This window comes from Schistocerca americana, chromosome 3 (genome assembly GCF_021461395.2).
Source record: "Schistocerca americana isolate TAMUIC-IGC-003095 chromosome 3, iqSchAmer2.1, whole genome shotgun sequence".
NCBI classification, from domain to species: Eukaryota; Metazoa; Arthropoda; class Insecta; order Orthoptera; family Acrididae; genus Schistocerca; species Schistocerca americana.
In genome coordinates this window covers 947,204,453-947,232,143 of record NC_060121.1, presented here as the reverse complement: position 1 = coordinate 947,232,143, position 27,691 = coordinate 947,204,453, and the positions used below count along the sequence as shown (strand labels likewise).

Below are 27,691 nucleotides of genomic sequence, written 5' to 3'. Positions count from 1 at the left end.
CTGGTATCACTAGCAGTCGAGATGACAGGCATCTTACCCGTATGGCTGTAACGGATCGTGCAGCCACGTCTAGATCCCAGAGTCAACAGATTGGGACGTTTGCAAGACAACAACCATCTGCACGAACAGTTTGACGACGTATGCAGCAGCATGGTCTGTCAGCTCGGAGACCATGGCTGCGGTTACCCTTGACGCTGCATCACATACAGGAGCGCCTGCGATCGTGTACTCAACGACGAACCTGGGTGTACGAATGGCAAAACTTCATTTTTTCGGATGAATCCAGGTTCTGTTTACAGCATCATGATGGTCGCATCCGTGTTTGGCGACATCGCGGTGAACGCACATTGGAAGCGTGTATTCGTCTTCGCCATACTGGCGTATCTTTCGGCGTGACGCTATGACGTGCCATTGGTTACACGTCTCGGTCACCTCTTGTTCGCATTGACGGCACTTTGAACAGTGGACGTTACATTTCAGATGTGTTCCGACCCGTGGCTCTACCCTTCATTCGATCCCTGCGAAACCCTACATTTCATCAGGATAATGCACGACCGCATGTTGCAGGTCCTGTAGGGGCCTTTCTGGACACCGAAAATGTTCGACTGCTGCCCTGGCCAGCACATTCTCCAGATCTCTCACCAATTGACAACGTCTGGTCAATGGTGGCCGAGAAACTGGCTCGTCACAATACGCCAATCACTACTCTTGATGAACTGTGATATCGTATTGAAGCTGCATGGGCAGCTGTACCTGTACACGCTATCCAAGCTCTGTTTGACTCAATGCCCCGGCGTATCAAGGCCGTTATTACGGCCAGAGGTGGTTGTTCTGGGTACTGATTTCTCAGGATCTATGCACCCAAATTGCGTGATAATGTAATCACATGTCAGTTCTAGTATAATATATTTGTCCAATGAATACCCGTTTATAATGTGCATTTCTTGTTGTTCTAGCAATTTTAACGGCAACTAGTGTATTACATAGACCTGTACTCAATAGGTAGGAAAACATTTATGTTAAAAGTTGAGTTGAGATGTGAGGAATCTGAAGGACGGAATTCTACTGTCATGTTTTGATTGTGCTCTTCTAGCTACATGTAACCACTTCTACCTCAATGGGACAGTACATTATCTTACTGAAAGCCTCTGTCTTGTCTAGGGAATTACTTGGCATAAGTTGAGTTATCTACGTTATTTGACTGATCTACCTTAGTTGAGTTGGCTACATTTAGAGTGAGTTACATTCGTTGAGTTAGCTACACTGTTTGAGTGAGCTTCTCTGGTTGACTTAGTTATACTCCTTTCGTGAGTTGGTTATGTAGGTTGCCTTGTTATGAAGAACGTGTTTCAGTATACATTCAGTTCATTTTTAAACTTTATTGAAATGTGCTGATATGTCTATGACGATGTGGATCGTCTTCTGCCACCTGACACAAAATAGATCATGATGTCAATACCAAATTGCTAAATTTTTAAAAACTCACAAGGAACTGCACAATATGAGTATGGACTTACTCAACAACAAAAAGTGGTTCAAATGGCTCTGAGCACTATGGGACTTAACATCTGACGCCATCAGTCCCCTAGAACTTAGAACTACTTAAACCTAACTAACCTAAGGACATCACACACATCCATGCCCCAGGCAGGATTCGAACCTGCGACCGTAGGGGTCGCGCGGTTCCGGAATGAAGCGCCTAGAACCGCTCGGCCACACTTACTCAACAAAAAGTCTCTTTATCGTCTAGTTTTCTGGTGTATTACACATACCTGCCTGACTTAAACAGACAAACAAACAAAGAGCATATGCCAGGCAAACATATAATGAGCATATGCCACCAACACACATTCGATAACAGGACACATCTGTACTTCCACACATACACTTCTTATAGTTTATGAAATTAATGCCATATGGTAATTGTTGTTGAGACGTTAATGTTGGTTTAATGTTCCAAACACAACATTGTGCATTCATCACTAAGCTGTCCAAGTTCTCATCCGCCCACATGGCAACTGTTGCGAAAATTTTGTAACTGCATTGGTGAAAAGCGTATCACCCTTGTCTGTGGGCTGTTATGTTGAATATTTACTGTGTAACTTCACTTACAGCGAGCTCAATAACCTATACCGACGTCACAGCAGCCGTGACCATGACAGAAGTGACCAAGTAAGATAACGACAGCGGCACATTGATCTCCAGAAGATGGTCCATATGAAAACTAGTACCAGAAATCAATACAGTTTATACAGCAGCTAACGAAGTATATAAATATGTCAGTCATTAAACATATTACAGTTGTGAAGCACCACCTTCCAAAAATATTTGTGTCGTTACTTTAGCTGAGAGCTGGTTGGTTATTTTCATTGACGTGTTCTTGGTTATTGTAGGGGAGAATTGCTTGGTTATTTTAGTGGGGACTTTGTTGATTGTTTTGGTTGAGAGAAGGTTGATTGTTTTGGTTGAGAGAAGGTTGATTGTTTTGGTTGAGAGAAGGTTGATTGTTTTGGTTGAGAGTTGGTTGATTGTTTTGGTTGAGAGTTGGTTGATTGTTTTGTTTGAGAGTTGGTTGATTGTTTTGTTTGAGAGTTGGTTGATTGTTTTGTTTGAGAGTTGGTTGATTGTTTTGTTTGAGAGTTGGTTGATTGTTTTGTTTGAGAGTTGGTTGATTGTTTTGTTTGAGAGTTGGTTGGTTGATTGTTTTGTTTGAGAGTTGGTTGGTTGATTGTTTTGTTTGAGAGTTGGTTGGTTGATTGTTTTGTTTGAGAGTTGGTTGGTTGATTGTTTTGTTTGAGAGTTGGTTGGTTGATTGTTTTGTTTGAGAGTTGGTTGATTGTTTTGTTTGAGAGTTGGTTGATTGTTTTGTTTGAGAGTTGGTTGATTGTTTTGTTTGAGAGTTGGTTGATTGTTTTGTTTGAGAGTTGGTTGATTGTTTTGTTTGAGAGTTGGTTGATTTTTTTTTTTAGTTGAGAGTTGGTTGATTTTTTTTTTAGTTGAGAGTTGGTTGATTTTTTTTTTAGTTGAGAGTTGGTTGATTTTTTTTTTTAGTTGAGAGTTGGTTGATTTTTTTTTTAGTTGAGAGTTGGTTGATTTTTTTTTTTAGTTGAGAGTTGGTTGATTTTTTTTTTTAGTTGAGAGTTGGTTATCTCGATCGCATTCTTTATCTCTGTTGCATTACTTATGTCCTTTGAATTAGTTACGTTAGTCACAGTAGTTATGTTTACTGAATTAGTTACGTTTGCTGCATTAGTTATATCAGCAGCATTACTTATGTTGGTTTCTTAGCTGTATTACTTAGTATATGCACGATGTAGCTCGACGCTTTTGAAGGGGATACTGCGAGCTTAATCAAGTGACTGCTGCCTAGTTTTTCGGTGGCTGAGGAGGTGAAAAGGTGTGGGGAAAACAAGTACTGTAGGAGAAACAAGTCGCCTCTTTCTCATAGCAAAGGCAGCACACTCGAATGAGCATTGCATTTACAGTAGCCAACATTGGCAAAGGGCCGCAACAATCCGTACCTGCCAGAAGTCAATCAATTTCCACTGACTTCCCAGAAAAGGGTCAGGTTACGTAGGGTCAGGTTACGTAGGGTCAGGTTACGTAGGGTCAGGTTACGTAGGGTCAGGTTACGTAGGGTCAGGTTACGTAGGGTCAGGTTACGTAGGGTCAGGTTACGTAGGGTCAGGTTACGTAGGGTCAGGTTACGTAGGGTCAGGTTACGTAGGGTCAGGTTACGTAGGGTCAGGTTACGTAGGGTCAGGTTACGTAGGGTCAGGTTACGTAGGGTCAGGTTACGTAGGGTCAGGTTACGTAGGGTCAGGTTACGTAGGGTCAGGTTACGTAGGGTCAGGTTACGTAGGGTCAGGTTACGTAGGGTCAGGTTACGTAGGGTCAGGTTACGTAGGGTCAGGTTACGTAGGGTCAGGTTACGTAGGGTCAGGTTACTTAGTTACGTTATTTACTTAGTCATGTTGATTAAGGTTACTAACTTAGCTATGTTAGCTAAGTTCTGTTACTTAGTTACATAGTCTAAGTTAAGTTGTTTTAGTTAGTTACATGGTCTGTAGTCCATGTGCATGATTTTTTTAAAACGGTTGGGATACATAAGTTTACACACATGCCAAACTACATTATATGTTCACTACAATCGACATAATCGTCTTGAGAGACTCAGAAACTGTATACTGCAGATAATTCTCATTTATTGCTTCGTCTCAGTTGGACGTTCGTAATTAGATTACATGTTTCAACACTTTTTGTATCATATTCAGATCTAAGTAACTGCGTTAGCAACCCATCTTGTCTACTCAGAAGCGCATTCAGAGTACTGTAAGACGTCTGAATTGCATATATTAAGAAACAGCATACTGGTGTTTCATAGTAATCTTTTAAAGTTAGGCGACTTTGTACATTTTTGACACAGAAGCCACAACCTTTGACTGCCAGACTGAGACACATTCTGCTTGCCGAGTGCTGGAGTAGTGTGAGAGGTGTTGTGGTGTTGCAGGAGGGTGACATCTTGGTGGAGATGCAGCTGGGTGAGGGCGGCCGGTACCAGCGCGAGGCGGGCAAGGTGTGCGGCGCGTGGCGGCGCCTGCCACGCGACTACCGCCGCCTGCTCAGAGAGGGCCGGCTGTACGCAGTGCTGCTGTGGCCGCCGTCTCTTCTGGGCCAGCTGCCACCCGTCGCGGGCCAGATAATTGGGTGAGTGCTGAGTGGGTGCTTCCCTGTCTACACACAATCTACACCTTCTGCTTCGTACAACGTCCACTTGTTCCCTATGACATGGGGTTTTATTAGAACCAAAAAAATACAAACGTTCAAAAAATGTCCAACAGATGGCGCTTCATCTGATCAAAATTGCATTAATTAGCATAACAAAGTAAGACAAAGCAAAGATGATGTTCTTTACAGGAAATGCTCAATATGTCCACCATCATTCCTCAATAGTAGCTGTAGTCGAGGAATAATGTTGTGAACAGCACTGTAATGCATGTCCGGAGTTATGGTGAGGCATTGGCGTCGGATGTTCTCTTTCAGCATCTGTAGAGATGTCGGTCGATCACGATACACTTGCGACTTCAGGTAACCCGAAAGCCAATAATCGCACGGACTGAGGTCTGGGGATCTGGGAGGCCAAGCATGACGAAAGTGGCGGCTGAGCACACGATCATCACCAAACGACGCGCGCAAGAAATCTTTCATGCATCTAGCAATATGGGGTGGAGCGCCACCTGCATAAACATCGTACATTCCAGCAGGTGTTTATCAGCCAGGCTGGGGATGATGCGATTCTGTAACATATCGGCGTACCTCTCACCCATCACGGTAGTTTTGCTGTCCAGCACCATCCGTCAGACATTTTGTGAACTTCGTTTTTTTTTGTTCTAATAAAACCCCATGTCATTCCAAGCATGTGTGTCAATTTCTACCTCTCCATCTACATTATTCCGTGGTTTCTTAAGTTTTCAAATTTCTACTGACTTTTTGATCACCCTGTATATATACAGACTAAAGCGAAGAATGGAAATTTTGTACCGAGGCCGAGATTCGAGCCCAGGTCTCGTGCTCACCCTACGCCATCCAGGCAAAGTGGATTGAGAATGGAGCCACGCTGCGGTAGTCTATGCGGTTGTGCAAATCCACTATGCCAGGGCATGTAGCAGTTAGCGCATCTGCCTTGTGAGCAGGAGACTGGGGATCGGATCCCGACCTTGGTACAAAAGTTTCATTCATCACTTCAGTCTGCTTATATACATCATACATGTCTGAGACTTTAAAAAGTCTTTGGAACTATATATGGTAGTTTAATTTGACAAACATGTTCACTACAACTGGGCAACTGAAGTGGCCAGGTGCTATTCAAACACTTACTGATTCAGAGAAAGTGATCAGCCACAGGAATAGTCCCTTTTTTTGCCCTGATCTCCAAGCAGAACCATTGTGCACTGTCCCTCAGAAGACGTCAAAGTCTGCAGAAAATGGCCACCAGAAAAGATCTCGAGCTTGTCAGGCCGCTTCGACTGAACACGACAACTATCATATTTAACTCGTCGTTTGCACTGTCAGCTCTCAGCATCCCAGCAATACACGAGGGACAACAACGTTTGTTATGAAGGCATCTGAGTTACAATTTTGTGGAGCTTTGGTAAATTTTCCCTGCATACCGGTGTACCAAGGCAACTACACGATGAGCACGGAGACCGTCTCGCAAAGGATGCAGTGCACAACGTGCACCAGTGTAAACCTCCAGTTGAGTAATTCGACAATATCCATAAACTTGAAGCGAGATCGTATAACGCATGGAAGAAGGGTGGGAAGAAATACAACGGTGGAGTGGCTGTCGGTATTATAATCTGCAGCTCTTAGCCGATTGATCAGTCTGTTTGTGGTACGCCGAATGTCTCCTTTGCTCCATCGGGACCTTTACCTTTCGCGTGCAGGTGCTCTACCGCGAAAAGCAGAGGTCCCGAGTTCGAGTCTTGGTCCGGCACACAGTTTTAATCTTCCAGGAAGTTTCATATCAGCGCACAATCCGCTGCAGAGTGAAAATCTCATTCTGGAAACATCCCCCAGGCTGTGGCTAAGCCATGTCTCCGCAACATCCTTTCTTTCAGGAGTACTAGTTCTGCAAGGTTCGCAGGAGAGCTTCTGTACAGTTTGAAAAGTAGGAGACGAGGTACTGGCAGAAGTAAAGCTGTGAGAACAGGGCGTGAGTCGTGCTTGGGTAGTTCAGATGGTAGAGCACTTGCCCGCGAAAGGCAAAGGTCCCGAGTTCGAGTCTCGGTCCGGCACACAGTTTTAATCTGCCAGGAAGTTTTAACAAAAAGGAACTTGTAGTAGAAGAGGTATGCTTCAAAGTAGCGAAGTTGAACGTTTTCTCATAGCCCTTAACGTATGTGTTTTAGAGCCCTCGTTTTCTGCACTTTTTTTCTTGTTTTGTTCCATATTGTTACGTCTCAGAGTATCGAACACTTTTTTAACATCTTGTTTTCTCAGGTATCTGAGCGTACATTTTCGCTGCCGTCCATCCACTGACACACCTTTTGCCGTGCCGATCTAAGAACAGACAGAAAGGCACACACTTCATTTTTTGAAGGATTTGGTCTTCCCATATGACAAGCGATCTTCATTTGCCTGTAAAAGTCTCCAGAGCAGCTGCTGCGCTTGTCCCGTAGCGCTAAATGCGTACAGGGAGCCAATGCCTTGCGGTAATGGCTGTCGGCGCGCAATAATGGATGCCGTGCCGTGACTTTGACACCAGAACCGTTAGCCGGAAGAATGTGCCACGCCGGCGCAGCGGACCTTGGCAGTCTGGCTGAGCGTACGCACGCTGTCACGTTCCTTGCCTGCCGGAGGGCTTTTAGAAAAGAGACGGAGAGCGAGTTACCTGGCCCGAAGACGAAGTCGCTAGTCACCAACAAAACGACAGCGCATCGTCCGATCGCCGTGGGTTTTCTTAAAGTAAAGCTGTCCTCTGTAACATCTACATATTCGATTACACCACAGAAACTGCCGTGAAATACAACATGAATGTTATTGCTCCTCTTTTTCACTCGCAGGAATTTAAGCTGTCCTCTTAGGTTCGTGTCTAACCAGTCACTGGGAATCACCATATATTCTGAAATAAACAGTCAGAAATTTCATCCTTCGTTTTCTAATCATACCAAAATGTAAATAACATCGAATATTGCAGAACACACTCATATTGCACTCCTAAGGAAGTCCTAGACTATGTTAACAACGATAAGAAGAAAAAATAGCATGTAGAGGTATACGAATCTACAGTCATTAACTTTGTAAACCAAGACGTTATCCGTTACGCTAGAGATGGACGTATGATTTTTGTCCCCTGTCTTTGATATCATAGTATCTCTTGAAGGCTTATGTATGTGATTTTTTACTAACAGACATTAAATGATAACGGTGATGTGTTTCTGATAAATTTTTAATATGCCGTTGCCTTTGAACGGCATACTGCAAGGTACAATACAAAACAGGTGAATTTTCCAAAATGAATACGCCGCATGCCGCATCGATTGTCAGTATTGCGTTTGACGTCAAAATGACGTCTCGCGTGAAATGTGTGTTAGCTCGCCTTTTCTTGTCACTGACAATACTGCGAAATTTGTGGAGAGATCTCTAATAGAAAATGTAATTTACACACACACACACACACACACACACACACACACACACACACACACACACACAAACGAAAACATGATTACGTAACTCCATTCTTTAGAGGTGATAATTAAAAATTTATAACTATCCCTCATAGATTCTTATGCAACGGATAAGACTGCAGATTTATCTGTGATTTCCTTTAACAGAAGCTTATATATTGTAGAATTCGCTGCCGTGATCACTTTCTAATTTTAATTGAACTGACAACCGACTTAGCGTTGTTAACGATTGAGAATCGTGTGTGTCGCTGCCTGGAGAAGATGTGATGGTGTCTGTAAAGTCGAATCCGATTTACTGTTCACATAGATCAATCTGTGGCAAATACTGTAAATTGTCCAGTCTATTTAGATATACACTATGACGACAAAAGTCATGGGATTGCGATACCTACATACACGGATGGCGGCAGTATCGCGTAACGAAAGGTATAAAAGGACAGTACATTAACGAATCTGTTCCCCCCCCTTCCATCCTCTTTCTTCCCCACCTCTCCCCTCTCTTTGCCCCCTTCTCTCCCCCGAGTCCTTTTACATTTCCCTCCTCTGCCTCCTCTCATTCCCTCTCGCATCTGCCCTTCTCCCCCTTTATTCGTCCTCTCCCTCCTTGGTCGCCCCCCCCTTTTTCGTTTTTTTCCTTCCTTCCTTCCTCCCTCCTTGTTCTTCCCCCTCCTCCAGGTCCCTCCCCCCCCCCCCCCCCCCTCTGCCTTTGACTCGGGAGTGTTATCCTTGTGCCGCCACTTTCGCGCAGTGTTCTACTACAGTGAGTGTTCTCCAGTGCGTGTTTTACAGTGAGTGTTCCGTGTTGTGTTTTTTCGGAAGTGTTGCGAACGGCCATCATACTGTCGCTGGGTGTGCCTTTTATCTCTTGCGAACAGAAACCAGACTGTCGCCGTGTTTTTTAATTGTGTGTGTACTATGTTACTTGTCTGATTCCTGTGTCTTTTATTAACGTTGCCACCCCCTTTTTGCTTTCTGTTTTAACTTTCCGCATTTTTCCGCCATTTTACACTTGACGTCACCATTTTATCGGCTGTTTTTCTTGTTTCTTTTCTTCTTCCGTTTTTAAAATGAAAGTCTGTAGGCTGTAGAGCAGCGTACTAAGCTGCTGCCAGCCTGCCCCATTGGGGGCCGAATTGAAAATCAATAAAGGAAAAAAAACGAATCTGTTATTTGTACTCGGGTAATTCATGTGACAAGGTTTCCGACGTGATTATGGTAGCATTACGGGAATTAAAAGACCGATAGCGGATAGAAGTTAGAGCTAGATGCATGAGATATTACATTTCAGAAACATCTACATCTACATGATTACTCTGCTATTCACAATAAAGTGCCTGGCAGAGGGTTCAACAAACCACCTTCAAGCTGTCTCTCTACCGTTCCACTCTCCAACGGCACGCGGGAAAAACGAGTACTTTATTTTTTTCTGTGTGAGCCCTGATTTCTCTTAGTTTATCTTGATTATCATTTCTCACTATGTAGGTGGGTGCCAACAGAATGTTTTCGCAATCGGAGGAGAAAACTGGTGGATGAAATTTTTTGAGAAGAGCCCGCCACAACGAAAAACGCCTTTGTTTTAATGATGGCCGCTATAACTCAGGTATCATGTCTGTGGCACTATCTCCCCTATTTCGCGATAATACAAAACGAGCTGCCCTTCTTTGTACTTTTTCGATGTCATCCGTCCGTCCCACCTGAAGCGAATCCCACACCACACAGCAATACTCCAGAATAGGGCGGTCAGCCGGCTGAAGTGGCCGTGCGGTTAAAGGCGCTGCAGTCTGGAACCGCAAGACCGCTACGGTCGCAGGTTCGAATCCTGCCTCGGGCATGGATGTTTGTGATGTCCTTAGGTTAGTTATGTTTAACTAGTTCTAAGTTCTAGGGGACTAATGACCTCAGCAGTTGAGTCCCATACTGCTCAGAGCCAATAGGGCGGTCAAGGGTAGACCTGTTGCACCTTCTAAGTATTCTGCCAATGAATCGCAGTCTTTGGTTTGCTCTACCCACAATATTATCTATGTGATCGTTCCAATTTAGGTTATTTGTAATTGTAATCCCTAAGTATGTAGCTGAATTTACAGCCTTCAGATTTATTTGACTTATCGCGTAATCGAAATTTAGCTGATTTGTTTTAGTATTCATGTGAATAATTTCGCACTTTTCCTAATTCAGGGTCAATTTCCACTTTTCGCACCATACAGATATCTTATCTAAATCATTTTGCAAGTCGTTTTGGTCATATGATGACTTTGCAAGACACTAAATGACAGCATCATCTGCAAACAATCTAAGACGGCTACTCAGATTGTCTCTTATGTCGTTAATATAGACCAGGAACAATAGAGGGCCTATAACACTTCCTTGGGGAACACCGGATATTACTTCTGTTTTACTCGATGACTTTCCGTCTATTACTACGAACTGTGACCTTTCTGACAGGAAATCACGAATCCAGTCGCACAACTAAGGCGTTACTCAGTAGGCACACAGTTTGGTTAGAAGACGCTTGTGAGGAACGGTGTCGAAAGCCTGTCCATAGCACTTATTACTTCACGAGTATAAAGAGCTAGTTGTGTTTCACAAGAACGATATTTTCTGAAACCGTGCTGACTGTGTGTCAATAAATCGTTTTCTTCGAGGTACTTCATAACGTTCGAATACATTATATGTTCCAAAACCCTACTGCAAATCGACGTTAGTGATACAGGCATGTAATTCAGCGGATTACTCCTACTTTCCGTTTTGGGTATTGGTGTGACTTGAGCAATTTTCCAGTTTTTAGGTACGCATCTTTCTGTGAGAGAGTGGTTGTACATAATTGCTAAATATGGAGCTATTTTATCGGCATATTCTGAGAAGAACCTGACTGGTATACAATCTGGACTGGAGGCCTTGCCTTTATTAAGTGATTTAAGCTGCTTTACTACACCGAGGATATCTACCTCTATGTTTCTCATCTTCGCTGTTGTTCTTGATTGGAATTCAGGAATATTTACTTCGTCTTCTTTGGTGAAGGAGTTTCGGAAAACCGTATTTAGTACGTCTGCTCTAGTGGCACTGTTATCAGTGACTTCACCGTTGTTATCACGCAGTGAAGTTATTGATTGCATCTTGCCACTGGTAAGGGAAGCCAATATTCCGAGATCCACAGTGTGAAGAGTATGCCGAGAATTCCAGATTTCAGGCATTACCTCTCACCACGGACAGTGGAGTGGCCGACGGCATTTACTTAACGACCGAGAGCAGCGGCGTTTCCATAAAGTTGTCAATGTTAATAGACAAGTAACAGTGCGTGATATAACCGCACAAATCACGAACGTGTCCGTTGGGACAGTGCGGAGAAATGTGGCGTTAATGGGCTACGATCGCAGACGTAGTGCCTTTGCTAATAGCATGACATCGCCTGCAGCGCCTCCCCTGGGCTCGTCACCATATCGGTTGGACCTAGACGACTGGAAAACCTTGGCTGGTCAGGTGACCCCCAGTTTTAGTTGGTATGGGCTGATGGTAACATTCGAATGTGGCGCAGACCCCGCGAAGTCAAGGACCCAAATGGTCAACAGGGCACTGAGCAAGCTGGTGGTTGCTCCATAATGGTGTGGACTGTGTTTACGTAGAATTTTGATGGATTCCAATGCGATGTGTCATCGGGCCATAGTTGTTTGCCGCTTGTTTGAAGAACATTCTGGACACTACGAGCAAATGATTTAACCACACAGATAGCCCGATATGGATCCCATCGAGCATTTACGGGACATAATCACGTCGTCATTTCGTGCACAAAATCCTGCACTGGCTATTATGGACGGCTATAGAGGCAGCATGGATCAGTATTTCTGCAGGGAACTTCCAAAGGCGTTTTGAGCGGACCGGGGACTCAAGGATGCAACAGTTCGGTCTATATAAGTAATGATTTTGTTAAGAAGGCGCATGTCTTCGTGCTGCCGCTCGAGCAAGAGCGTTGGACGGCTCACACGGAACATGTCACGTTATTATAGGAGGAGAAGGTTGAACCTTCCCTACAGTGTATAAAGCAGTAGACAATATTGTTGGCCGGCCGGTGTGGCCGAGCGATTCTAGGCGCTTCAGTCTGTAACCGCACGACCGCTACGATTGCAGGTTCGAATCCTGCCTCGGGCATGGATGTGTGTGATGTCCTTAGGTTAGTTTGGATTAAGTAGTTCTAAGTTCTAGGGTACTGATGGCCTCAGATGTTAAGTCCCATAGTGCTCAGAGCCATTTGAACCGTTTTGAACAATATTGTTGTTGAGACGAAGAACTTTGTAGGTGCACAAGTCATCCTGCATGGGCCATCAGTTTTTTTTTGGTGGAATTTTGAACTCTACCCTTAGCAACAATTATGCCAATCAGCAAGGTAATGGCTGGGTCACCGTTGCCCTGCGTAGAGTTGCTGCACTGTGGAGGGCAAAAGGAGGTCAGATACGATATTAGGAGGTATCCAGTGAGTTTTGTCACCTCATAGTAAAGATCATGGATTTCCACCAAAGATCGAACCGACCTCATTTCATGTTCAGATTATTACAGCTCTCAGTTGTCTGTGAACGCTGAGGAGAACGACAGAGCGAACGGTAAGTAGGGTATGTGTAGCCCGCTGTATTTTCTTGTCGATGGACTGGCAGCCAGCTGTTATCGCGAGCGGCGAATAGCAGCCCGTCCAAACAAACCGGCCAGCTCAGTTTGTTGGTATGGCGTGCGCACTGTGTACTCTGAGCCATCGCCGTCTGCTGAGGGACGCCAACACCCCCTCTACCGAAACGCACGTGCAGATATCATTCTGCAAGCCTTACGCTTTCCCTGATAAACTGACGTATTTCGGTGGGCGAGTTCTGCGCTATTCTTGAGATAAAAGTTTGTAATGTTTGGAGAGACGACAATTTGTTCCAGAACAAAAAAGACTATCCACTTACGTAAAATCTTCTGAACACTTCCGTCTTCTTGTGATATATAAGCAGTTATCCAGAGTACACGCTCAGTGTGACCTCCTCAGTATTCTTCTTCTTCTTCTTCTTTCCACCGAGCGAGGTGGCGCAGTGGTTAGCACACTGGACTCGCATTCGGGAGGACGACGGTTCAATCCCGTCTCCGGCCCTCCTGATTTAGGTTTTCCGTGATTTCCCTAAATCGCTTCAGGCAAATGCCGGGATGGTTCCTGTGAAAGGGCACGGCCGATTTCCTTCCCCATCCTTTCCTCACCCGAGCTTGCGCTCCGTCCCTAATGACCTCGTTGTCGACGGGACGTTAAACACTAATCTCCTCCTCCTCCTCCTCCTCTTCTTCTTCTTTCCAATAACCCATTTGGAGGGTACGATGAATCAACTTTGGCTACTCATCATTATATTAGATTTCCTTAGTTTCCAGATTTCCTTCATCCTTTTAGAGTGTTGTGACCTTTCTTCTTGAGACCACTTTCGTCTGGTTGTTTCCTTTCTCTCCTGAAATTATGCATTTTGAACTGCCTTTCTGAAATGTGTTCTGTTTTCTATTGTATCTATTGTAATTCCAGCGTTTTCCATGAGCTTTACAGTCTCTATGAACCATGTGGGCTTGTTCAAATGGTTCTGAGCATTATGGAACTTAACATCTGAGGTCATCAGTCCCCTAGAACTTAGAACTACTTAGTCCAAACTAACCTAAGGACATCACACACATCCATGCCCGAGGCAGGATTCGAACCTGCGACCGTAGCGGTGGCGCGGTTCCAGACTGAAGCGCCTAGAACCGCTCGGCCACACCGGCCGGCTGTGGGCTTGTATTTGTAGCTATTGACTAATGTGAATATCCGCTTGGTTAGTCTGTTGTTATCCATTCTGAATATATGTTCAAAAAACTGTAGTCTTCTCTTCCTCATTAAATCAGTTAGTTTTTCAATTTTCAAGTATAGCTCTCTGTTTGGTCTTAACCTGTATTCAGCATTATCTTTTCGTTTAGCTCCCAGTATTTTCCTTAAAATTCTTCTTTCGAACTTCTCTAGTTCTCAAGATCTCCATTTCTTGTTAGTTCAAGTGTTTCTGCAGCATACTGAGCTTCAGGTCTGGCCACTGTTTGGTAGTGTCTTAATTTCGTGTTCCAGGACAAGTATTTTTCGTTATAAACTTATAAACGTTTTTGGTCATATGAAATATTCTTTCCATTTTGTGCACTCTAGTTTCTATAGATGTCTTTTCTTTTGCATTATATGTAATCCACTCTCCTAGGTATTTAAAGGAATTTGTTTTGTATATTGTATTGTTGTCAAATGCAATATTTTGAGGAACATCACAGATGTTTGTCATGAACTTTGTTTTTTCAAAGGTTATTTGTAGTCTTACTTTGGCTGCTCGTTTTTGCATTTCTCTTATTTGTTCTTGGGCATTATCTAGCGAATCTGTAATCAATGCCATGTCATCTGCGAAGACTAAGCAGTCGACAGTGATCTTGTTTGGATTTCTTCCTAGTTGAAACGCTTTAGTACTGATGGCCTTCCTCCATTCTCGAACTACCTTCTCTAACACACAGTTGGAAAGCAGAGGTGACAAACCATCTCGCTGTCGCTCACCTGATTTCATTTCAAACGATTTTGAGAGCTCTCCAAAAATTTTACTTTCGATTTTGTATTTGTCAAAGTTGCTTTAATTATTTCAGTTCTTTTACTATCGAGTCCTAATTCTTTTAAGATATCAAGCAGTGTATTTCTGTCAATTGAATCATAGTTTTTTTTTAAATCCACAAAAGTAATCACATATTTTAAGTTCAAATGGTTCTGAGCACTATGGGACTTAACATCTACGGTCATCAGTCCCCTAGAACTTAGAACTACTTAAAACTAACTAACCTAAGGACATCACACCCAGTCATCACGAGGCAGAGAAAATCCCTGACCCCGCCGGGCATATTTTAAGTTCCCGATTTTCCTCATTTCTATTATGTTCTTTAAGTTCAATATTTGTTCTGCACGTGACGGTCGGCCTCGGTTGTGCTAGTGCTAGTGGGCTAGTGGAGGGGGGGGGGGGGGGGGGGGAGGGGTTGGGGAAGGAGACCAGACAGCGAGGTCATCGGTCTCATCGGATTAGGGAAGGACGGGAAGGAAGTCGGCCGTGCCCTTTGAAAGAAACCATCCCGGCATTTGCCTGGAGCGATTTAGGGAAATCACGGAAAACCTAAATCATGATGGCCGGACGCGGGATTGAACCGTCGTCCTCCCGAATGCGAGTCCAGTGTCTAACCACTGCGCCACCTCGCTCGGTGGCTGCGGTTGCCGAGCGGTTCTAGGCATTTCAGTCCGGAACCGTGTGACTGCTACGGTCGCAGGTTCGAATCCTGCCTCGGGCATGGATGTGTGTCATGTCCTTAGGTTAGTTAGGTTTAAGAAGTTCTAGGGGACTGATGACCTCAGATTCTAAGTCCCATAGTGCTCAGAGCCATTTGAACCATTTGAGCGCATTTCACAAATTCAAATAACTTGGTATCATGTGGCTACAATATCAATGAGTCACGCCTGGAATCGGTTAACTCATACAAATACCTGGTTCTACCAATTTATAGAGATATTAGATGGAAACATCAGGTACTCTCAATCGTAGGTACATCAGGTTGCATACTTTGATTCTCTGGTAGGATACTGGGGAAATGCAATCAAACAGGATATCAGGAACTAGTGAATGCCTAGGAAGAAGGGCAGCGTGTGTGGTCAAAGATGTGTTTGACCCATAGGAGAGAGTCAGGGGGATACTACTCGTAGAAATCCCGGACTGGCAAACACTGGAAGGTAGACACCAGTTCCCTGCGAAATCTTACTTACAAAGTTTGCGAGTGGGCTAATTACTGCACGCACATACGATTTTTTAATTATATTTTATTGATCAGAAATTATGATTACATCTTCACATTTCACATAAAATAATACAGACGGAAAAAGAGGCGTACACAATACGTAGCTCTATATGAGAACAAGCTTTACACATTTTCAGCTGAAAAGAACTTGGACGCCACAGAAACGTAACACTGCCGGCGAATAAACACGCACTTCCTCGAAACACTCACTGCGCAGCGTCCACAAGGCCACTCCAACGAACATCTGCAACAACATCCAGCTCACTGCATTTCAGTCGAGCTCACTTTTGCTTTTTACAAGGTTCGTCTGAGTCCCTCACTGCTTTCGTAACGGCTTCGAGGCTCTCTGTCCCCTCCGTACTTTACCCTCAGTAGCAGTCCCCGACTTTAGAACTGATCTTCCTTGTATCCTCAGACTTGTTTCGTATTAACCTATCCTCTGCTTCTGAAGTAGGACGTTTAACGTGTTTATTTTATGCTCTTTGTTTCTATATATTTTGAAACATTCTTCTTCGTAAACGATAAAGTCAGCAGCTACTCGTTCCCCATTTTATTACGACGCAGTGAACTTAATTTCCAGATAGCCAGGAAAACACAACGTCCTCGGGGAAGATTACGTTGTTTATATTGTTTTTCCTACCATCAATTATTTTGATTAAAGCTGCCCTTTTTTTTATTCCTTCCATATGTCCATACATCTTGTCCAAGTGCAATGATGATGTAGCATGTCGACAAAGTTACATTTTATACACTAATTTGTATCACTTAGACTATCTCATGTAGGTTATCGTTCATGCTTATAACATTATTATCCAGTACCATATCACTTATGCCTTTTTATAAGCACTCGATTGCACACATTGCTCCACTTGGCTTCCAGTTGTTGGGATACTTTAACTCAGTCTTAGGTCTGTTGTCTCTTGTTCAGTTTTTACGACTTCTATCATTTACAGTGTTTTTCATGTAGCTCAAATCCACGCAGTAGAACCGTAACAGTTCCGCATCGCTCCACTGGGAAAAAGTGACATGGGTCTGTTCCGTTGGCCCCATTAATTCGTCTGGCCTAACGTCTTCTGACATTTCCTTTAGGGGGGGGGGGTACATTAAGAACCATGTTTACGTACCCCCACTGCCAAGAACACTGAAGCAGCTAGAACCCATCAATACTGCTGCGGTGACCGTCGAGGGGATGTTGCTACAGAACGAACTATGCTACAGCTCGGACATGTGCCATGTGATCAGAGGGACATTCGTAGAACATTTTAGAATGCACAATGCAAACTTGGTGAGTTTACAGATTTATTCACTCATCAGTCATATTTGTACCTGTAATACTTCGGAAAATATAGAGCTGCGAAAACAAATTAATCATTTGCAGTAGCCCTGCATTTTAACTTTTTTCTTTTTCATTTGTGTGTGGATCTAGACTTTTGGGTATAGTATTTTGAATAGTTTGGCGGTTATGCTGATCGGAACCTTTTCACAAATATAAAGAGCTATTTGATGGTTTTCTGAAGTATGTCGATAAGACTTAGACCAAAGTGGTTAGGATTTTACATTATCGTCTGAACTGCTACTTTCAAATATATATTAATTTAGCTAGTACCCTAGGGGGCCTGCAGAATTTGCCCTGCATACGTAACCGTGGACAGAATTGGACAGTTTATTATTTTAACTTTTAGTATGATGTTCAGCCGGCCGGTGTGGCCGAGCGGTTCTAGGCACTTCAGTCTGGAACCGCGCGACCGCAGGTTCGAATCCTGCCTCGGGCATGGATGTGTGTGATGTCCGTAGGTTAATTAGGTTTAAGTAGTTCTAAGTTCTAGGGGACTGATGACCTCCGATGTTAAGTCCCATAGTGCTCGCAGCCATTTGAACCATTTTGTATGATGTTCGTCTCTCTCTTATAGCACTGAAACACCTTTAACTTTCTCCAACACGTTTTTCCAATTGCTCCCGCGCTTCATACGTGAATGGAACAGATAGAAATCCTAACGTGTAGTAATGTTGGAAGAACGCTCTGCCATGCACTTCATATAGATTTGGAGATTATATATGTAGATGAAGACGACCTCTCGAAAGAAAGGTCGACCCTCTCAATGCGTTGACTGCCACACGCTGATCATAGTCCACACGGCTAGTACACACAATACGTAAAACATTCAAAAAAGCGAAAAGAAGGAATTACGCGAATGGAACGGAAAACGATTTATGTGATGTACATGGACAAACAAAGAAGTGATTACGACTTCAGAAAAATTAGATGATTTATTCCAGAGAATGGGGACACAAACTGAGTAAGCCAGTAACATGTTGCTGCACCTCTGTTCCATATGTAAGCAGTTATTCGGCTTGGTACTGACTGATAGTTGTTGGATGCCTTCTTGAGGGATATCGTGCTGAATTCTGCCGAAATGGTGCGTTAGATGGTCAAAATTCCGAGTTGTGTGGAGGGTCCTGTTTATAACGCTGCAAACGTTCTCAATTGGGGAGAGATCCGGTGACCTCGCTGGCAAAGGAAGGGTTTGGAAAGCACAAAGGCAAGCAGTAGAAACTCTCGCCGTGTGCATGCGGACATTATCTTCTTGAAATGTAAGCACAGGATAGCTTGCCATGAAGGGTAACAATGCAGGACGTAGAATATCGGCTACGTACCGCTGTGCTGTAAGGGTACCGCAGCTGACGAGGAAAGGAGTCGTCCTATGAAAATAAATGGCACCTTAGACCATCATTCCTAGTTGTCGGGAAGTACAGCTGGCGACAGGCCGGCTGGTATCTCACCGCCGTTCGGGGCGTCTCTGGACACGCCTGCGGCCGGGAATCTCATTGACTGGAGTAGAATTGTCTTCAGTGATGAATCCTGCTTCGATCTGAGCTTCTGTGACCAGTGAAGATGTGTCTCGAGAAGTCCCAGGCAGCGGTGTGTTACCTATTCGGCCTGACAACCAGAAGCGGTGGTCTTGCGCGCCATTTCATTTTATAGCTGGACCCCTTTGGCTGTCATCTGCAGCACTCTTTCAGCGGTGCGTCGACGATATTCTACACTCTGTTTTGTTGCCCTTCATGGCAAGCGTCGTCTCCCCCCCCCCCCCCCCTCGCTCCCTCTAGAGTTCGGAGTGTCTGAAGATGACGACTGAGTCGTTCGTCGAAATATCGTGCAGAAAAATAGAGTACCCGAAGACACGATTAGTAGTGGCACAGCCGGCCGGAGTGGCCGTGCGGTTCTAGGCGCTACAGTCTGCCTCGGGCATGGATGTGTGTGATGTCCTTAGGTTAGTTAGGTTTAATTAGTTCTAAGTTCTAGGCGACTGATGACCCCTGAAGTTAAGTCGCATAGTGCTCAGAGCCATTTGAACCAGTAGTGGCGCGATAGCCGTGGTGGCGGTGGCACTTTACCGTGACACAGATTGTCGTTTTCCCCTCGTTCCATGTACGAAAATACACTGTTGGGCATTAAAATTGCTACACTAAGAAGAAATGCAGATGATAAACGGGTCTTCATTGGACAAATAAATTATACTAGAACTGACATTTGATTACATTTTCAACCAATTTGGGTGCATAGATACTGATTTCTCAGTACCCAGAAGAACCACCTCTGGCCGTAATAACGGCCTTGATACGCCTGGGCATTGAGTCAAACAGAGCTCGTATGGCGTGTACAGGTACAGCTGCCCATGCAGCTTCAACACGATACCACAATTCATCAAGAGTATTTTGACGAGCCAGTAGCTCACCCACCATTGACCAGACGTTTTCAGTTGGTGAGAGATCTGGAGAACGTGCTGGCCAGGGCAGTAATCGAACATTTTCTGTATCCAGAAAGGCCCGTACAGGGCCTGCAATATGCGATAGTGCATTATCCTGCTAAAATATAGGGTTACATAGGGATCGAATGAAGGGTAGAGCCACGGGTCGTAACACATCTGAAATGTAACGTCCACTGTTCAAAGTGCCGTCAATAGGAACAAGAGGTGACCGAGACGTATAACCGATGGCACCCCATACCATCACGCCGGGTGATACGCCAGTATGGCGATGACGAATAGACGCTTCCAATGTGCGTTCACCGCGATGTCGCTAACCATCAGGATGCTGTAAACAGAACCTGGATTCATCCGAAAAAAATGACATTTTAACATTTGTGCACCCAGGTTCGTCGTTGAGTACACCTTCGCAGGCGCTCCTGTCTGTGATGCAGCGTCAAGCGTAACCGCATCCATGGTCTCGGAGCTGATAGTCCATGCTGCTGCAAACGTCGTCGAACTATTCGTGCAGGTGGTTGTTGTCTTGTAAACGTCCTCATCTGTTGACTCAGGGATCGAGACGGGGCTGCACGATCCGTTACAGTCACGTGCATAAGATGCCTGTCATCTCGGCTGCTAGTGATACGAGGCCGTTGGGATCCAGCACGGCGTTCCGTATTACCCTCCTGAACCCACAGATTCCATATTCTGATAAGTCATTGGATCTCGACCAACGCGAGCAGCAATGTGGCGATACGATAAACCGCAATCGTGATAGGCTACAATCCGACCTTTATCAACGTCGGAAACGTGATGGTACGCATTTCTCCTCCTTACACGAGGCATCACAACAACGTTTCCCGAGGCAACGCCGGTCAACTGCTGCTTGTGTATGAGAAATCGGTTGGAAACATTCCTCATGTCAGCACGTTGTGGGTGTCGCCACCGGCGCCAACCTCGTGTGAATGCTCTGAAAAGCTAATCATTTGCATATCACAGCATCTTCTTCCTGTCGGTTAAATTTCGCGTCTGTAGCACGTCATCTTCGTGGTGTAGCAGTTTTAATGGCCAGTAGTGTAACAGGACAGAAAGTGACCGTTACTGGAAGGAAGTACCCTCGGCCATGCACAGACTTTGGTGGTGTCTGCTGACGGTGGCGAAGCGGCGGCTATAAGCAGTGCGGCTGACGCACGCTCAGCCGCTGCGGTGTGACCACTGGCTGGCAGGCGGCACCTGTTGCGGAACCGCGGCTGCACCCCGAGTGGGCGGCGGGGCGGCGGTCCTGTCCTACGTAGCGGCACGCAGCCTCCCATTATCTCTGCCGCAACAGCTGATGCAGCTTGCCAGGCGGCCGTCTGCAGCTATGTATACCCCGCTGAGTTACGGCCACAGTGACAGCCCGTCAACCCTGCTGAGTGGGCACGTGACTAACCAGCGCGCAGACCTGTAGCGCATACGTACTGTACTACTCGAATACCGAGGTGCGTAGTGGTTAACCCGCAACAATTGCGTTCTGGAGCATCAATGTTCAAATTCCCCTCTGGCCATCGTGATTATGGTATTCACTCGAGATTCATATTGGGATCCTTCCTTTCATCAGATAGCCAACTGATGTAGTGCCGAATGAATCTTTCCCCCAGCACACCTTGGCGCACACGGTCTGAACAACACCATCCAGATACCACTGTGTAATGCGGGTTTCACCACTAGATGTCACGAGAAGCTGACACGTCACAGCAAAAGGTGGCGGGGTTACGGTGTTGTCAGTAGCACTTAACAGCAGATGGGTCGGTCAGGAAAGTTCAGTGACTTCGGACGCGGACGTCATTTGGGTGTCACCTGAGTAACAGACCCATCAGTCATATTTCAGTCCGTTTAAAGCTGCTCAAGTCAACTATATGTAATGTGATTGTGGCGTGTAAACGTGATGGAACAAAGGCACCTGAACCAAGACCAGGCACACATGTACCGATGGACAAAGACCGTCGAGGATTGCGAAAACTCGTTCCAAAAAAGCACATGAAATCACCAGAACGGATCAATCGTGAATTCCAAAGTGCTACTAGTAGTCCAGTTAGCACAATAAGTTAGAAAGTGTGGGGTATAATGGTCCAGTGGCTCCTCATAAGCGCCGGCTGCTGTTTCTGAGCGGTTCTAGGCGCTTCAATCCGGAACCGTGCTGCTGCTACGGTCGCAGGTTCGAATCCTGCCTCGGGCTTGGATGTGTGTGATGTCCTTAGGTTAGTTAGGTTTAAGTGGTTCTAAGTCTAGGGGACTGATGACCTCAGATGTTAAGTCTCATAGTGCTTAGAGCTATTTGAACCATTTGTATCCTCATAACCAACACATATGTGTGGTCAGTGATAAGGGACGCTCGTGTTGGTGTAAAGAGCTAAGCCACTGCACAGTCGATGACTGTACATAACAGCATTCCGACAGCCCGATGGTAAATGGCAAAGCCGACAGTGGAAACATTCCATCTCTCCCCCATCAAAAATATCCAACTTCGGCTGCTCGTCGAGTTGCTCGGGCGTGGAACAAATCATTGTGCAGCACTGTGAAGACAGTTTGCAGAAACTGCGACGCCCTATAAAATCAAAACGCCCAAGAATGCTGTCGGACGGAATCATCCTGTTGCATGATAACGCCCGCCCTCACACCGTCAATCGGACGGTTTGGTTGCGAAACACTGCAACACCCTCCTTACAGCCTGGACCCTTCACTGTGTAATTTTCACCTGGATAAAGACATGCATGGACGTTGGTTTCATTCGGAAGTGAAAGTGCGAGAACAAGCGCCGTTGTGGATCCGTCAACGGGCGACCGCGTTCTACGACACAGGAATTGATGGTCTCGTCTCCCAGTGGGATAAATGTCTAGACGCGTGTAGTCATCATTTTTTAATGGAACGATTCTATGACCCATTGAGGCGGTATTCGGTTTTCATTTGACTACCTTTTGTACACGGAAAAACCCAATAAACCGGAATGGAGGTTTCAGTTATGCAAGGATTGGGGTTCAGCACTCACTTTGTTAAGACCATCTCATCCACCAGAGATGGAAATCGCGGAGATAATATGTGGTTAACGGAACAGTGCTGGCTGTAAATAAAAAAAAAATTAAAAAATTAAAAAAAACGAACATCAAAGAGCCCTGTGGGCGTCGAAGTCCAGCTCGGCGAGAGCGAAACCAACAATACTCCAGACGCTGGGTGGATTCCAGACAGCGAGTTCGCAAAATAACGCAGCTCGCATAGCCGGAACATAAGGTGGGCTCAGTTGTCGAAACACTGTTCAGAAAAATGGAATCAGCTACTCGGTTGAACATCCAAAAGCGTACCACTGATGGATCACGCTGAGAAAACCTAGGAGACGACAGAATAACTTCTATTTTCATTTCCTTTCCTGTTAAATATAAGACTGGAATAAATAACCAGGCAAAACAAGGGAATCGGGTAGTCATGCCTTTAAAACTGAGTTTGGAAGGTGTGACCAGAATCGAGTGCTACTGGGTGCTTCTCAGATGGTGCATAAGGCAGTGTCGATGGCGCGAACTGTCCAGTACTTGCCGTTAAATGGCGATGTATGGATCCGAGTCCCAGTGTTGTGCACAATGTGCAATTCTTCGAACGACAGCGTGGTGTCGAAATCGGCGTGAAGTGGCCTTCGGCTGCCCTGAGTATTGACGCGGTCTGACAGCGCTGTCAGCTGACACCCGTCCATGACGGATGACCTGCGGTCGGGGCCCCACGTCCCGCTTGCATTAGAGAGAAAAAATAAAAATAACAGGGGGAGAAATCCTACACTGTTTACTGTCTGGCGTAGAAGACTTGGACAGCTTGCTCAACGTCTCTGTACTACCGAAGTCCTGTAAGCTCTGTTTTCACAGATCATTCTCTGTATTCCAAGTTCTCTACTTCCATAATGCAGCAGTAAATATTCTGACTCTTTTTAATGGTTCACCGTTTTCAGGTTTCACTGATACTATTCGCGGGACTATACTCCTCAATATCAAAACTTGTAAATAAAAATAGTTTCTGTTAACATATCGTGTACGTATATCAGTGTATCATGTTGCCAAGAAAAGACTTTATACTGTATTTCGGATGCACACGTATATATGTTTTTCTATCGTATGATCTTACTTAATTTCCATGAATCATGGTCCGAAGAAGGTCCCAAAAAGTTCCGAGTCTGATTTTATTCCTCGCGTATAAGCGACGTCATCGCAGTAACTACGGTGGCTGCTTGAACTAACGACTATAAACCATAGATGCTAATTCAACCAGCCAGTTTTGAGCGGGCAGTGTTAAGTAGTGGACATGCTGCCATAGTGTGTCAACGTTGCTGTGGTGCAAATCGTATTGGAGCAATATCTTCGAATTAAGTTCAAACGGTTCATATGGCTCTAAGCACTATGGGACTTAACATCTGAGATCATCAGTCCCCTAGACTCAGAACTACTTAAACCTAAGTAACCTAAGGACTTCACACACATCCATGCCCGAGGCAGGATTCGAACCTGCGACCGTAGCAGCAGCACCGTTCCGGACTGAAGCGCATAGAAACCACTCGGCCATAGCGGACGGCCGAATTAAGTGTTCAAGACATTTTCCAGAATATTTTGGAGAAGAAAAAGGTATGTGCAAAGTTTGTTCCGTACATCTCGATTCTCGAACAAAAAACGACGCGTAAAAAATCATCAGGTGTGACGAGACTTGGTGTTATCAATACGAGCCTTCCGCGAAACGAATAATTATCTAAACAATAACATATTTTTAGCGTAACACGGATTTAAATCGAACAAAAAGTTTAACATACATAAATATGTGCAGATGTGTAATTAAGCGGGCTAGGTAGCATAAAAAGTCATACAGCGGGTGAAAAATGACTTTATTAATGACAAAGTATGCATGATGCGTTTCGGAATTATTTACATCTTCAGAAATCTTACTGCAAAGGTAGCCAAAGGACAAGAGCGTTACCAGTTGTGCACGTACCATCTATGTTACGTAGCCAGCTGGTAACTCTCTTTTCCTTGTGCTACCGTTTCACCCGGATTTCTGAAGATGGAAAAAATTGACAATCGCCTCCAAGGGTGCGAATAGCGCCGAGCCGTTCATAACGATGGGGCAAAGCAGGTAACTGTCTAGTCTAGTGCAGTCTGTTGCCTGAGCTACTACAAATCATACCATCCTGCTTATTGGATGTCGATCTTGCACCGTACCTGGACATTCTTGTTCTCGTTATTGGCTTTCATTCACTGTGTTGCTCACTACAAACTTGACGTTGTTTTCGCTCCTGGGAGAAAATATGATATCCGAGGAGAGGAACCGAAGTAGCAAACAGAGCTACGCCTCGGGCGCTGAGTAGAGGTCGTTCCGCTTGCAGGCACCACTCGCTGACCACGGAGGTGTTCTCCGGCCTGCTGGAGGAGCGCGCCGGCGGAGACGCGGCGGCCACGGCGGTGGTGTCCGTGCACGCCGCCCCCGACACCAGCAGCGTCCACCTCAGCCTCCTGCTGTCCGCAGACGTGCCCCAGGGGGCGCAGCTGGTCGCCCGCCTTGAGGACGAAGCCGGCCGCGCCATCGTCGAGGAGGTAAGCTCTTCCCGCCATCTGCCCTCTCTCCCCCCCACTGTGGCCCCATCCACCCAGCAGGTGTTCCTCTGCAGTTCTGAGAAGGTCGGGGAAGAGGTAATCCCCATACCCAAATTCTACAACTTTTTTTTGTTTTTTTGTTTTTTGTTTTAAGTCCTCAGTCTTCTGTCTGGTTTGATGTGGCTCGCCACGAATTCCTCTCATCTTTTCATCTCAGAGTAGCACTTTCCGTCTGCGTCCTCAATTATTTGCTGGATATATTCCAATGTCTCTCTTCCTCTACAGTTTTTCCCTCTACAGCTCCCTCTGGGAGTCATTCCCAGATGTCTTAACAGATGTCCTATCATCTACATCTACATCCATACTCCGCAAGCCACCTGCGGTGTGTGGCGGAGGGTACCTTGAGTACCTCTATCGATTCTCCCTTCTATTCCAGTCTCTTACTGTTCGTGGAAAGAAAGACTGTCGACATGCCTCTGTGTGGGCTCTAATCTCTCTGATTTTATCCTCATGGTCTCTTCGCGAGATATACGTAGGAGGGAGCAATATACTGCTTGACTCTTCGGTGAAGGTATGTTCTCGAAGCTTTAGCTAAAGCCCGTACCGAGCTACTGAGCGTCTCTCCTGCAGAGTCTTCCACTGGAGTTTATCTATCATCTCCGTAACGCTTTCGCGATTACTAAATGTTCCTGTAACGAAGCGCGCTGCTCTCCGTTGGATCTTCTCTACCTCTTCTATCGACCCTATCTGATACGGATCCCAGACTGCTGAGCAGTATTCAAGCAGTGGGCGAACAAGCGTACTGTAACCCACGTCCTTTGTTTTCGGATTGCATTTCCTTAGGATTCTTCCAATGAATCTGTCTGGCATCTGCTTTACCAACGATCAACTTTATATGATCATTCCATTTTAAATCAGTCCTAATGCGTACTCCCAAATAATTTATGGAATTAACTGCTTCCAGTTGCTGACCTGCTATATTGTATCTAAATAAGGGATCTTTCTTTCTATGTATTCGCAGCACATTATACTTGTCTACATAGAGATTCAATTGCCATTCCCTGCACCATGCGTCAATTCGCTGCAGATCCTCCTGCATTTCAGTACAATTTTCCATTGTCACAACCTCTCGATATACCACAACATCATCCGCAAAAAGCCTCAGTGAACTTCCGATGTCATCCACAAGGTCATTTATGTATACTGTGAATAGCAACGGTCCTACGACACTCCCCTGCGGCACTCCTGAAATCACTCTTACTTCGGAAGACTTCTCTCCATTTAGAATGACATGCTGCGTTCTGTTATCTAAGAACTCTTCAATCCAATCACACAATTGGTCTCATAGTCCCTTCTCCTTGTCAATGTTTTCCACATATTCCTTTCCTCTCCGATTCTGTGCAGAACCTCCCCACTTGATCAATCCACCTAATTTTCAACATTTTTCTGTAGCACCACATCTCAGACGCTTCGGTTTTCTTATGTTCCGGTCCCCCCCCTCATGATGCACGTTTCACTACCATACATTGTTGTGCTCAACACGTATATTCTCAGAAGTTTATTCCTCAAATTAAGACCTATGTTTGATACTGGCAGACTTTACTCTTTTTGGCAGTGCCAGTCTGCTTTTTATTTTCTCCTTCCATCGTGGGTTCCGTCCATCATAGGTTATTTTGCTGCCTAGATAGCAGAAATTCTTAACTTCATCTATTTCATGACCATCAATCCTGATGTTAAGATTCTCGCTGTTCTCATTTCCGCTACTTTTCATTTATTTCATCTTTTTTCAATTTACTCTCAATCCATATTCTGTACTAACTAGATGTTCACTCTATTCAGCATATCCTGTAATTCATCTTCACTTTCACTGAGGATAGCAATGTTATCAGCAAATCTTATCATTGATATCGTTTCACGTTTTTCCCACTGCTGCCTAGTCCACAAAGAGTGGTTTCATGCCCGTGTGACACACGTCCACTGAACTCTATATAGAACATGAGCTTTGAGAGTCCTTCTGGCACGTAATCCCTGTTCATGCAGCTTATTTTGTATCGTTTGTGTTGACACACTCGTAACTGTTCGCTACTGCCGCTGTAGACGTGTAGCATTGTGTTGAAGGTTTCTGTTTGCTATTATACGCAGATATCAGTCGCGCACACTTGTTTTTTGTCCCACGGCCAGTTCTGTGACGATCCTCAACTGATCCTGTCAACAGAAAATTGTGGTATCACATATCAGTACCGCCCCACAGGCGTCAGGGTTGGCAACGGAATTGCAAGTTTCCGCCAGACGCCAATAATGGTTGCACAGGATTTGGCGTACC

General features: G+C 45.0%; 1 protein-coding gene across 1 annotated transcript in view; it reads left to right on the top strand.

Annotated features, from left to right (window-relative positions):
* Positions 1–27,691, top strand: part of LOC124606569 (dorsal-ventral patterning protein Sog) — a 491,731-nt gene that overhangs the window by 419,512 nt on the left and 44,528 nt on the right. The window contains exons 6-7 of the mRNA XM_047138553.1: positions 4,511–4,707; positions 25,161–25,368. Coding sequence (XP_046994509.1) covers positions 4,511–4,707; positions 25,161–25,368 — 405 coding nt within the window. The remainder of the gene's footprint in view (positions 1–4,510; positions 4,708–25,160; positions 25,369–27,691) is intronic.